General features: G+C 43.6%; 1 protein-coding gene across 5 annotated transcripts in view; it reads right to left on the bottom strand.

The window, feature by feature from the left end:
- The window catches only part of PARVB (parvin beta), a 97588-nt gene that overhangs the window by 12464 nt on the left and 72826 nt on the right, over nucleotides 1-12298 (bottom strand). For 4 of the 5 annotated variants that reach the window (XM_073316514.2, XM_073316551.2, XM_073316534.1 and 1 more), the window contains exons 9-11: nucleotides 8940-9001; nucleotides 4572-4640; nucleotides 1868-1969 (exon numbers count right to left, since the gene is read on the bottom strand). In XM_073316514.2, the coding sequence (XP_073172615.1) occupies nucleotides 1868-1969; nucleotides 4572-4640; nucleotides 8940-9001 (233 nt within the window). The remainder of the gene's footprint in view (nucleotides 1-1867; nucleotides 1970-4571; nucleotides 4641-8939; nucleotides 9002-12298) is intronic. The other variant, XM_073316524.2, reaches the window with a different exon arrangement.

Here is a 12298-nt window from a genome sequence, read left to right on the forward strand (position 1 = left end):
AGACCACACCACCGTACTTGCACCACTGCATAGCATGGAGAAGGATTACATAGCACGGAGGCTAACAGTGAACCAGGATATCTAAACCAAGGGCCATCCCTGAAATTTTTCACATGGTACATTCCAGGGCTCCCTGCTGCCCCTCTCCCATGCCCTGCAGTTCCTCCTTCTTGTAGCAGGTCTTGAGGCTGTCACTCAGCAAGTCCTGTGGGCAGAGCAGAGAGGAAACGAGCTGCTGGAAGTGGGAGGAGGTCGGGCAAGCCCTGGTGTAGGAGCCAGCCCCCCAGCAGCAGTGAGGAGGAGCAGAGCTGGCTGCCCCTCTGCCCACTCAGATTTGGTCCTGCCACTTCTCCACCATGATGGGGGGATGGCAGGGCCAAACCTCAGTGGCACAGTGACCCCTGTGCACCAGGTTGCAATGCCACTCACTCAATTTCAGCCCTGTGGCACACCCATTGTGAAGGAGGGCCCATGGGACCCAACCCGAGTAGGCAGTCAGCAGCCAGCGCTGCCCCTCCTCTCCATGGCTGTTGGGAAGGCCCAACACAGACAACCTATCGCCCCTCCCAATGGCATGCAACATTCACAACTTGCTTATCACTCTAGGCACCACTGATCTAGGCCGCCCCCCGCTGCAACAGCGTGGCAAATCCTTACCCTCTCCTCACAGCTCACTTCATCTGTGATGCCCATCCACAATAACCTACTTTAGCTCAGATGCCATCATTCACATCTTACCATATGGAAAGAAATACATGAAAATGCTTAGCTAGATAGACAGAACACTGGGAGACCCAGAGGAAAACTGTGTACCTAGATTACAAACCCCTTGGGGAAGGAACAATGGCCCCCAATTCTGCAGTGACTTGTGCACAAGCAGATCCCTGAGCTGGTGTAGATTCCTATTTACTTCAGTGCGGTTTTGTGTGGCATGCTGCCAATAGGGTGCTCATTGCAGGATCAGAGCCTATGTTTGACTGTGCATCTGGTACAGAGTCAATCCCACTATCAGTGCTCAGCAAATGAGTTCTAACCCCAATACAGTCAGAGACCGGCTGTGTGGCCTTGGCCAAGTCACTACTGCTCTGCGTCAGTTCCTCATACACATTAGAGGTAATATTATTTATTTCCACATTTTACAGGGAAGTGACAAAAATTAGGAAAGATAAAGGATGGCTTTGTGGTGAAGGCACTGGACTGAGACTCAGGACATCTGGGTTCAATTCCTAGCACTGTGGTGCTGACTGCCTATGCTAGTCTGGGCAAGTCACTTAGTCTCTTTGTGCCTCAGTTTCCCACCTGTAAAATGGGGACAAGACTTCCCGTCTCCCACCTTTTGCCCTTCTTATGCCTTTCTTGGATTGTAAGTAGCTCAGGGCAGGGATTGTCTCTTATTGTGACTATATACGATGCCTAGCAAAATGGGGCCCTGGTCTCAGAGTGGCCTCTAAGCATTGCTGTAATAATAATTAAATAAGTTATTCAATCTGAACACGTAAAAGTTCTATGTAAGTGCAAACTATTTATTATTTTATATCCTTTGGGTTTATAAACATCATCTGACCACAACTGTGCTGGACATCGCAGGACCTAGCTTTTCTTCTCTTAAATATGTTTATAGGTATAGTCATTCAGGAAGTATTGGTAAAGTCACTGGGATTTACACCTTTGTTTCACAGGCAACCTTTAAAGTAAGGATTCTAGGAACTGCCAAGTGTTATAACGAATGCACCTTCGCTACAGCCTTTGAAAGAAAGGATATGCTATACTCTGGCTTAACTGGGCATGAAGAGAATTCAGCCAATGGATGGAAAATAGCATGTGGGATATGGTAGTGAGCGGAGTCCAGATTGGAATTTCTACTCACCTTCTGATCAAAACTTTCAGGTGTTAAATAAAAGTGGTGGAGTGGAACAAAATAGTCTTCGAGCAGACCCATGAGCAATACCAAATAGACACCATCTGCAAACTGAGGAGAGATACTGGTGAAATTCCCAGATGACAGGCAAGAGGCATTTGGTTTCATGCGAGGCTTTGCAACCAATGAGAAAAATCAAGATAAACGGCCCAAACCATTTACCTCTACTTGCAGCACTTCATTAGCTGGTTTACAGACATTTAATAATCTACCTTCTGCCCCATTCAGGACTGGGAAGGAGTTTACTGCACTTGTGTCAGAAACAGTAGGACCCTTGGCCAGTTCCTCTTCTCCCCAGACTCAACCATCAAGGCCCTGTATCATGGTCAATATCCTTTCAGCTGAGGAATGCCGAACGGGTTTTTCTTTGGAGTCCATTGACCTAGCCCTAAGTGGCTAGACAGGTTGCTGCAGAGGGGCACAGGGATGTCTCCCCACATCTGAGTGCACTGTTTTCACCACCCTCACTATGAGTAACTATGTGCTACATTGATAATGGGAAACTATATCTTTAAAAGACAACCCAGAAGACCACACAAAACTCTTTTGCATGCCTTTTCCTTGTTTTACACCATATGTATGTTCACGTGACTTGGGATGAGGTGCTCCAACCCAAGAGGAGAGCCACACCAAGCTTATGAAGAGACCCACCAGTAGAGTATCACTGCTGTAAACTCATACAATTCCTTTTAAATGTTGGTAGGTACTGTATCTTTCAAAAAGAATTATCTATATTGGTTCCAATATGACCTGTATGACATCCCCTGAACTTTTTAATCAGAGATAAGGTGGAACATGCAAAGAGTTCTCTGGGGCAAGAGCAGTCTTTGTTCTGTGTTGTACAACATCCAGAACCATGGGGTCCTGGTCCATGACTAGGGCTCTTATGCGCTACAGTAATAATAAAGCAGTGCAACAATCCACAGAGACCTACACTTCCAAAACCAGAGCCACATAAATGTGGCATGGGATAAGCCACTACCACTTTAGCAGAAGCAGAAACTCCTGTTAGCTGTCAGTAGACTTAAGGGGGAGATTTTCAAAGGCACAAATGGCAGAGAGGTGCCTAACTCCAATTGGAAATGAATAGGAGTTAGGGTCTTTGTTGCTATTTGTTTCTTTTGAAAAATCTTTATCTACATCCGCTTTGTAGGCCAGCCACTAGAGGAAGAAATTCTCAAAACACTTGACCAGGTCTCATTCCATCTAGTTAGGGACAGTAGTACAGAAAACCCAGCCAGCACGTTTATGTACTACTGCACTATCTGACCAAGGTAAGCAATAGTTCAATGATCAAAATTCCGTGTTATCTAGTAACTTGTCAGACATGACAGCCTCTCAACCTACTTTCCAGAGCATAAAAATCCTTGTTAATTCTGACCACTTTGCACTGCAGTCTAGCAACTGCTTCCACCGTAAGTGCAATGGTGGAGTTCCAAGATTCTGATTGATTCCTAAAATAGAAGGTGTCTCATCTAACCAATATTTCCATTTATTCTAACCTCCCCTGGCCCATTTTCTTGTATTTTTTACATTCTTTGTACATTTCAGCACTGGTGAATGATGCTGGATTGACAGCCCTTGGAGATGAAAGATCTGTATGCATAAATCAGATACCGCATTGACAGCAATCATACAAGACTCTTGGGGCAAGCGGGTGGATCAAGTCTCCATAGCCCAATTAATCACAGGTATCTCAGCAGAGAGCTCAAGTCAATTTTTGTGATAAAGATAGCCAGGCCCCAGAACTGGACTGAAACCTCCCATTCACTAAGGCCCCAGAATTTCCATCAGTGGATGATCAATTTAATCTGTATCAGCCTAGGCCAGATTCAGACCAATTACCCAGATGAAATGCTCAGTAGTCCATAACCAATTCCCTAGGCTATCCAGTGCCCACACTTACTCTCCTGGGCAAACAGCAAAGAATAAGTTAACCATGTAGTCCCATTTTAAAGCAGTCTTTATCTTTTATGAACTCTCTTCCATTACACAGTTTAATTGTTTCTATTACAGCAGTTAGAGCTATGCAAGCTTCTGATATGCTCGCAGCTGAGTGAAAGCAACATGCCCCAGTGTCTCCAGAACTCACGTTTGATTGGGTTATAGTGTTTTGAAGGATACCCAATATCCAAACTGAGTTAAACACAGACAGACCTATGCCACAACAATTACTGAATCAACTGAGGATATCCTGGTTCAGATCAACAGCCTGAATTCACACAGTTGGAAAAGACATGCCCGTCACCTGCTCTCATCCATAGTTTAAGTAATACAGCGAGTGCTTTGCACATGTTTTCTTTGATGTGTTTGAAACATTGGTCTGAAACCCAGCCATATATTACAGTCAATAACACAAACAAATATTAAATATTCTAAAACTTCTCTCGTTATCTGAAGCCAGGCGAGGTTACAAATTACCAGCTGCATCTGCTATAAGTCATGTGTGCAATAAGTGGGCAAGAGAAGCAGCCAGAGGCAAACATTACTGCAAATAACCATCACCTACAAAATAAGGCAAACACACATGTGTATCCCTCTAGCAGAACTATTCACGTGTATAAAGAGAAGCACATGCAAAACAGTTTGCACAACTGGGGCCTAAATTTGTAATTTACACCTTGAGATTTATTTTCTTGTCTAAAACGCCTACCTGTGTTTCTAATTCTGTCACTTCCAAGTTTAGCTTATTTAGGTGTTTGTTCACAAAGGTGATCAGAGACTGTAAAGGAAGATGACAAGGATTAATGAGATTAGAAACAAGAACCAATGTCCATATGGTAGGGTTAATACAGCATTAGACTAAAAAGATTGGTAAACAATTGTCACAATACCCTCTTTGTCAGTACACACAAAAATAAAAAAAATGTAAGAATTAAAGTGATACAGCAGTGTAAATTACTATCTCCATTGCAACAGTATTATGGCAGGAGTCACCTCTTACAAGTTATTTTTCTTAGCATGCAAGCACATTTTTAATCTTGGAGGAAATGCTATGGTGGTGTTGGTTCAGTTGCCGGTTCTTGGGGGAGCCATGGTAAGCAGCAGGAGTGTGCACTGCCTGCCCTAATTCTCCAAAGAGAGCCAATTCTTGCACCAGAACTGTTCTATGGGAATTGGGCCTTGGTACTGGGCTGAGATTCTTGAATGAAGGGATGGTCTGTGTGCCGTTTGTGACCCCTCTGCTCCAGAACTGGTGTGTGTGTGTGTGTATAAATAAACAAGTTACAATAAGAATATACCCAGGCTCTGTATGTCTGATTTCCATCTGAACAGGAAGCTGATCTGCAAGGCCCTAGACATCTGCTACCATTCAGCAGAGGGACAACAGCAGCATGAATATGTACAGTAACTCCTCACTTAAAGTCGTCCCAGTTAACGTTGTTACATTGCTGATCAGTTAGGGAACATGCTTGTTTAAAATTGCACAATGCTCCCTTATAACGTCATTTGGCAGCCGCCTGCTTTGTCCACTGCTTGCAGGAAGAGCAGCCCGTAGCAGCTAGCTGGTGGGGGCTTGGAACCAGGGTGGACCGGCAGCCCCCCTATCAGCTCCCCTCTCCCCTAAATTCCTTATGTGGCAGCCACCCAGCAGGCTACCAATTGCCGGCAGTTCAGCTGTCCCTCCCCCCACTGCCCTATGCTGCTCCTGCCCTCTGCCTTGGAGCTGCTCCCCAGAGCCTCCTGCTTGCTGTGCGGAGGGTCGGAGGAAGATGGGGGCTAATTTCAGGGTGCCCCCCTCCCCCCTGCTCCTGCACCCTGCTTACCCCATCTTCCATAGAGCAGGAGGAACACATGACAGCGGATTCCTAGCAGCAGCTGCCAGCTCAGCTTGCTGATCTACTTAAAAAGGCAATGTACTTAGAGTGGGGTCAGCGTACTTAAAGGAGCAATGCGCACCTCTCTCTCACACACAGGGTGTGTCTCTCTGTCTCTGTCTGCCATGCTGTCTCCCCTCCCTCCATTCGTGCTGCCTTGTAGAGCACGAGGCTACATTAACAACGAGTTAACCCTTGAGGGCTCAGCCAATTGCTAGTTCATCATTTAGCAGTAAGGTATTTCCTGGGAAATATCCCACCCTCTGACTTCACCACCTCAACCAAGCTTCACAATCATCATCGCTGTGTATAGTATTAAAGGGTGAAAAAAAATTCCCTAGAACTTAACCCCGCCTATTTACTTTAATTCTTATGGGGCAATTGGATTCGCTTTACATCGTTTAGCTTAAAGTACCATTTTTCAGGAACATAACTACAACGTTAAGCGAGGAGTTACTGTACTAAGATATTTATCCCAGCAATCTAGCCATCAGCTTAAAATATTTTTAGAGGGACGTGGAGTCAGATTTTAAAGTGTATATTAAATGGGCAGCATTCACTTAAAATTCAATCAACTTTTTAAAAATGCTTTAGCAGCAGTTTCAGAATGGAAAAATAAAAACGTGTCCATGCTACACGCCTAAACGTATTAGTTTAAATGTATCCTGGAAAACACCTCTTCTGTCCTGGTCCATGACTAGGGCTCCTAGGTGCTTTACTAATTAGGGCTGTCAAGCGATTAAAAAAAATTAATCGTGATTAATAGTGTTGTTAAACAACAATAGAATACCATTGATTTTAAATATTTTTGGATGTTTACTACATTTTCAAATATATTAATTTCAATTAAAACACAGAATACAAAGTGTACAGTGCTCACTTTATATTTATTTTTATTACAAATATTTGCACTGTAAAAAATAAAAAAATATTTTTCAGCTCACCTCATACAAGTACTGTAGTACAATCTCTTTATCATAAAAACTGAACTTACAAATGTAGAATTATGTACAAAAAACCTGCATTCAAAAATAAAACAATGTAAAATTTTAGCGCCTACAAGTCCACTCAGTCCTATTTCTTGGTCAGCCAATCACACAGACAAACAAGGTTGGTTACAATTTTCAGGAGATAATGCTGCCCGTTTCTTGTGTAGAATGTCACTTGAAAGTGAGATCAGGCATTCGCATGGCACTGTTGTAGCTGACACTGCAAGATATTTACATGCCAGATGTGCTAAAGATTCATATGTACCTTCATGCTTCACCCATCATTCCAGAGGACACACATCCATGCTGCTGACTGACACATGTTCATTTTCATCATCTTAGTCAGATGCCACCAGCAGAAGGTTGATTTTCCTTTTTGGTGGTTTGGGTTCTGTAGTTTCTGCATCAGAGTGTTGCTCTTTTAAGACTTCTAAAAGCATGCTCCACACCTCGTCCCTCTCAGATTTTGGACGGCTCTTCAAATTGTTAAACCTTGGGTTGAGTGCTGTAGCTATTTTTAGAAATCTCACATCGGTACCTTCTTTGTGTTTTGTCAAATCTCTGTGAAAGCATTCTTAAAACGAACATATACTGGGTCATTATCTGAGACTGCTACAACATGAAAGATATGCAGAATGTGGGTAAAACAGAGCAGGAGACATACAGTTTCTCCCCTTCCCCCAGGAGTATAGTCACAAATTTAATTGACACATTATTTTTTTAACGAGCATCATCAGCATGGAAGCATGTCCTCTGGAATGGTGGCTGAAGCATGAAGGAGCATATGAAACTTTAGCGCACCTGGCATGTAAACATCTTGCAGCGTCAGCTATAAAAGTGCCATGTGAACGCCCGTTCTCACTTTCAGGTGACATTGTAAATAAGAAGCAGGCAGCAGTATCTCCCGTCAATGTAAACAAACTTGTTTGTCTTAGCAATTGGCAGAATAAGAAGTAGGACTGAGTGGACTTGTAGGCACTAAAGTTTTACACTGTTTTGTTTTTGAGTGCAGTTACACAACCAAAAAAAAAAAAATCTGCATTTGTAAGTTACACCTTCACACTAAAGAGATTGCTCTACAGTACTTGTATGAAGTGAATTGAAAAATACTATTTCTTTTGTTTATCATTTTTACAGGGCATACATTTGCAATCAAAAATAATAACATAAAGTCAGCACTGTGCACTTTGTATTCTGTGTTGTAACGGAAATCAATATTGAAAATGTACAAAAACATCCAAAAATATTTAATAAATTTCAATTGGTATTCTAAGTGCAATTAATTGCAATTAATTTTTTTAATCATGATTCATTTTTTTAATCAATCACGTGAGTTAACTGTGATTAATTGATAACCCTACTAGTAATACAAATAATAACAATCATATAATGCAAAGAAGCAAATTTCAGTTCCAATCTCTATGTAAAATAGTTACTCAGTTTTATGCTCAACAGTTTAACACTGGTATTTGCACAAGCCAATGGAATAATGCAAAATCTTTGTCTGTTCTCTTCCAGATGGATATATTAACAAAAGCTGGCCCAGATTAATGGCTATTCTTCCTTTTCCCTCTGCCCCCAAAAAGTGGCATGTTGAAGGTGGAACAGAGGGTGGCCTGTGATCTGTATCAGAAGAACAGACCCAGGGGACTGTTCCAGCTGTCGTAAGTGAGCATCCCTTTGGACGCATTAATGAAAGTGAAGTTTAAATAAATAAAGAGAGCAAGATTGAGTGAGTGAGTGAGTGTGTGTGTGTATTACAACTTCTTGCAGCCATAATTGGTGAATCACAACTCATATCTGTCCCTCTGACAGCCACAGTACACTAGGGAGATTCTCCAGCTGTGGAAGGGCACCCCTTGTACAAGACAATTGCTCAGATCAGACACTGGATGCTTCTTTTGGATATTAATACTTGTAGTTTCTCTCAAAGTGCTGTATGGAAGAGGGCTGACAAACACCAAGAATCATCCAAAACCCACTTGAAATTATGGGAGTCTTAACTGACTCCAGTGAATACTGGGCCAAGCCACAAAGCTTCAAGATAAGCACTTCAGTTGTAACTTTGGAGTGAAATTTGTATGATTCTGATGGGCATATTTTTTCCACTGATACCACAAATATTTTCTACAGGTTTCCAGACTTCTGGGACCCCTTCCTGCTTAAAAATCCACTACTGACTACAGTAGGAAATACGTTTTTAAAATATTTTACCTTTTTCACGACGCTGAGTTTATCTGGTGCATGGTCAAAGAGGGTGTCAAAGGCATCTCGTTCTGATTCACAAAGAGACGAAAGCAATGTTAGAAAAATCAATTCTGCTGTAACAGTCAGATGTGGAAGCAAGTTATGTATGTTAATTTTCTTTGTTCCTTGTCTTAGGAAAAACACAATGGAGATTCAAACAAAAATCAGTCAGCCAACATAGGTGTCTAAAGGCCAGAGCAAACTGAATTGGGAATCTTGGGAGTAGTTGAAAATGGTGTCTTGAATGTGAAATGCAGAAGGGAAATCCCCCAATTTAATACAGAAAACAGACACATGAAAACAAAAAACATCTATTACAAACGGAAAGAAAAGTTGCCCTATGGCCTATTTTTCTCTATATCAAATGGTCATTGAATATTACTTGATGTTTGTGTTCTTCAGGAATTGTGTATGCCCGTTGCTGAGTGATACAGCAATCAGGCCCTGATTCAGCTAGGTACTTACTCGCAAACTTAACTGTAAGCACGCTAGGAGTACCATTGACTTAAATGAAGCTACTCACAGGCTTGAAATTGGGGCACGTCTTCACTAGCAACATTAAAGTGCTGCCGCGGCAGAGCATTAACATGCCTTCTGTAGTCATGGCTTGTATAGTCCACGAGGGGAGCAGCTCCCAGCTCTGGGGCATGGTCTACACTGGCGCTTTACATCCCCGAAACTTACAGCGCTCAGGGGTGTGTTTTTTCACACCCCTGGGTGAGGAAGTTGCAGTGCTGTAAAGTGCCAGCATAGACCAGCCCTGAGTCATGCAAGTAGGTGCCTTGCTGAATTAAGGCCTGAACGCAGACCTGATTTCCCCCCATCCTCCACCCCAGTATTCAATGTAAAGAATAAGCATTTAGCACTTCCATAGCGATTTACACTTCAACAGGTCTGCGCACTCGCTAATTAATCTCATCTAAATTGATTTAAACTAATTAAATATGAGTGCATTACTTCTGTTGGTATTTTAATGGTAAATCCACTGCATTTGATGAAGGTTGTATTCACGCTGAAGTCAATGAAAGTCATTTTCCTTCTGTATGAAGAGAGACTGTGCCTTCTCCAGCCGCTCCAGATTCACAGGCCCCAAAGAGGTTATCCAACTCGAACCCAACACTCCTTTTTTCTTGGTCTCACACAGTGCTTAGATGAAGGAGCGAGCAGGCTGCCATTAGGCTGGGGTCCCAGAGTGGGGGGATGTATGTTAGGGTATAGGATTCAAACACACTTAAGAAAAAGTTTGACAATGGGATGTGCAAATCCTGAATATCCCTCGACAGAGCAGTGGAATGTGGTAATTGCAGCCGGGTGCACTCTAAGAGAGCTAACAGCCAATCCGTGCTGTTTGAGCTGAAGGAGGTAGTCCAATCTGAGAGGTAATGGAGCTCAGGCAGCATCGACCTGTCCGTCGGCACACCGAAGTTGGAACCGGTTCCACGTGTGGGAATAGGTACGTCCAGTAGAATCGCACTTGCTATTTATCAAGATATGTTTTACTGAATCTCAACAGGTTATTTCTGAATCCCAGAACCACAAAGGACCAAGCTTTCAGGAGGAGCATCCGCGAATTAGGATGGTGAATGCATCCCCTGTCCTGAGAGAGGAGCCACGATGCTGGGGGAAGGTTTATAGGCCGAGAGAGTGTCATGTGAAGCAGGTACGCGTACCAGACTTGTCATGGCCATGTTGGTGCTATTAGTATAATCAGAGCTTGATCTTCCTGTATCTTGCATAAGACTCGGAACAGGAGGGGAAAGGGAGGGAAGGCATACAGAAGTGGCACATTCCAGTTCATAATGTATGCATCCCTCAGCAAATCACGTCCCAGGCCTGCTCTGGAACAAAATTGAGGACAGTGGGTGTTCTCGTGAGTGGTGAAAAGGTCTATGGTGAGATGACCCCATCAACAGAAGATGGGTCGGAGTGCTCTCATGACGAGCTGCCATTCATGCTCGTGCGAGAAGGTTCTGCTCAGCACATCCACTGTCATATTTTGATGTCCAGGGAGATACGCAGAAGAGATGGAGATGTTGTGGATACACCAATTCCATAGCTTAATTGCTTCTGAGCATAGGGAATGGGACCTGGCACCTCCTTGCCTGTTGATGTAATACATGCAGGCGAGGTTGTCCGTCATTACTCGAACAGTCCGGTTTCTGAGGAGTGGTAGGAAATGTTGGCAGGCATTGTGGACCGTCCTCAGTTCCAGGATGTTGATTGGTAAGGTGAACTCAGTGGGCATCCATCAGCCCTGTATAGTGTGCTTGCATAGATTCACTCCCCAGCCGAGGAGGGAGGCATCAGTGGTAAGTATCACAGTACGATACAGAAATAACCTGTTCAGATTCAGTAAAACATATTGTGATAAATAGCAGGTGCGATTCTACTAGACGTGGAACCGGTTCCAACTTCGGTGTGCCGACAGACAGGTCGATGCTGCCTGAGCTCCATTACCTCTCAGATTGAACTACCTCCTTCAGCTCAAACAGCACAGATTGGCTATTAGAGTGCACCTGGCTGCAATTACGGTAAGTATCACGGAGGTTGAAGAAAAGGGACCCTGGCACAGACATTGTCGGGCACATCTACCACAGCAGTAAGTCCTTGACCTGGGTTGGCATGGACAGGAGTTTTTGCATGCTGTGCTTGTGAGGAAGATATACTGTATGAGCCAGCCCTGAAGACACCCCGCACATGCAGCCTCGTGTGTTTGACCACAAATGTAGCAGCAGCCACATGTCCCACAAGTGGGAGGCATGTAAGTGCTGGGATTTGGGGACATGCTCGGGTGGTTGAAACTAGTTGTGTTATTGCTGTGAACCTGTGAGGTGGTAAAAACGCTCTTGCCCACTTGGCATCGAATAGAGAGCACCAATGAATTCCAGCGTTTGCACTGGGGTTAGTGTGGACTTTTCAAAATTGATAAGGAGGCCCAGTTTTGTAAAGAGGGTCATTGTAGTGTGGACTGCTTGGAGTGCTTCGGTCTTGGATGGCGCTTTGAGAAGGCCATCATCTAGATACTGGGAAATGGTGATGCCTTGTTTGCAGAGGAAGGCCATGACCACTGCGAGTACTTTGGAAAAAAGTCAAAAGCTGTGGATAGTCTGAAGCGTAGTACCCTGTACTGGTAGTGACCGTGGCCGACGATGAATTGTAAGAAATGTCTGTGAGCAGGGTGTACTGCAATATGAAAGTACGTGTCCTGTAGGTTGAAGTGGCTCGGGATCTTTCAATGAGTGTAAGGAGTTGTCCGTGCGCTCAGAAAAGAGTTTTTCTCCCTCAAATGGGAGATCCTCGACCGTATTTTGCACCTCCTTAGGGAA

Source organism: Lepidochelys kempii, chromosome 1 (genome assembly GCF_965140285.1).
Source record: "Lepidochelys kempii isolate rLepKem1 chromosome 1, rLepKem1.hap1, whole genome shotgun sequence".
Taxonomy (NCBI): domain Eukaryota; kingdom Metazoa; phylum Chordata; order Testudines; family Cheloniidae; genus Lepidochelys; species Lepidochelys kempii.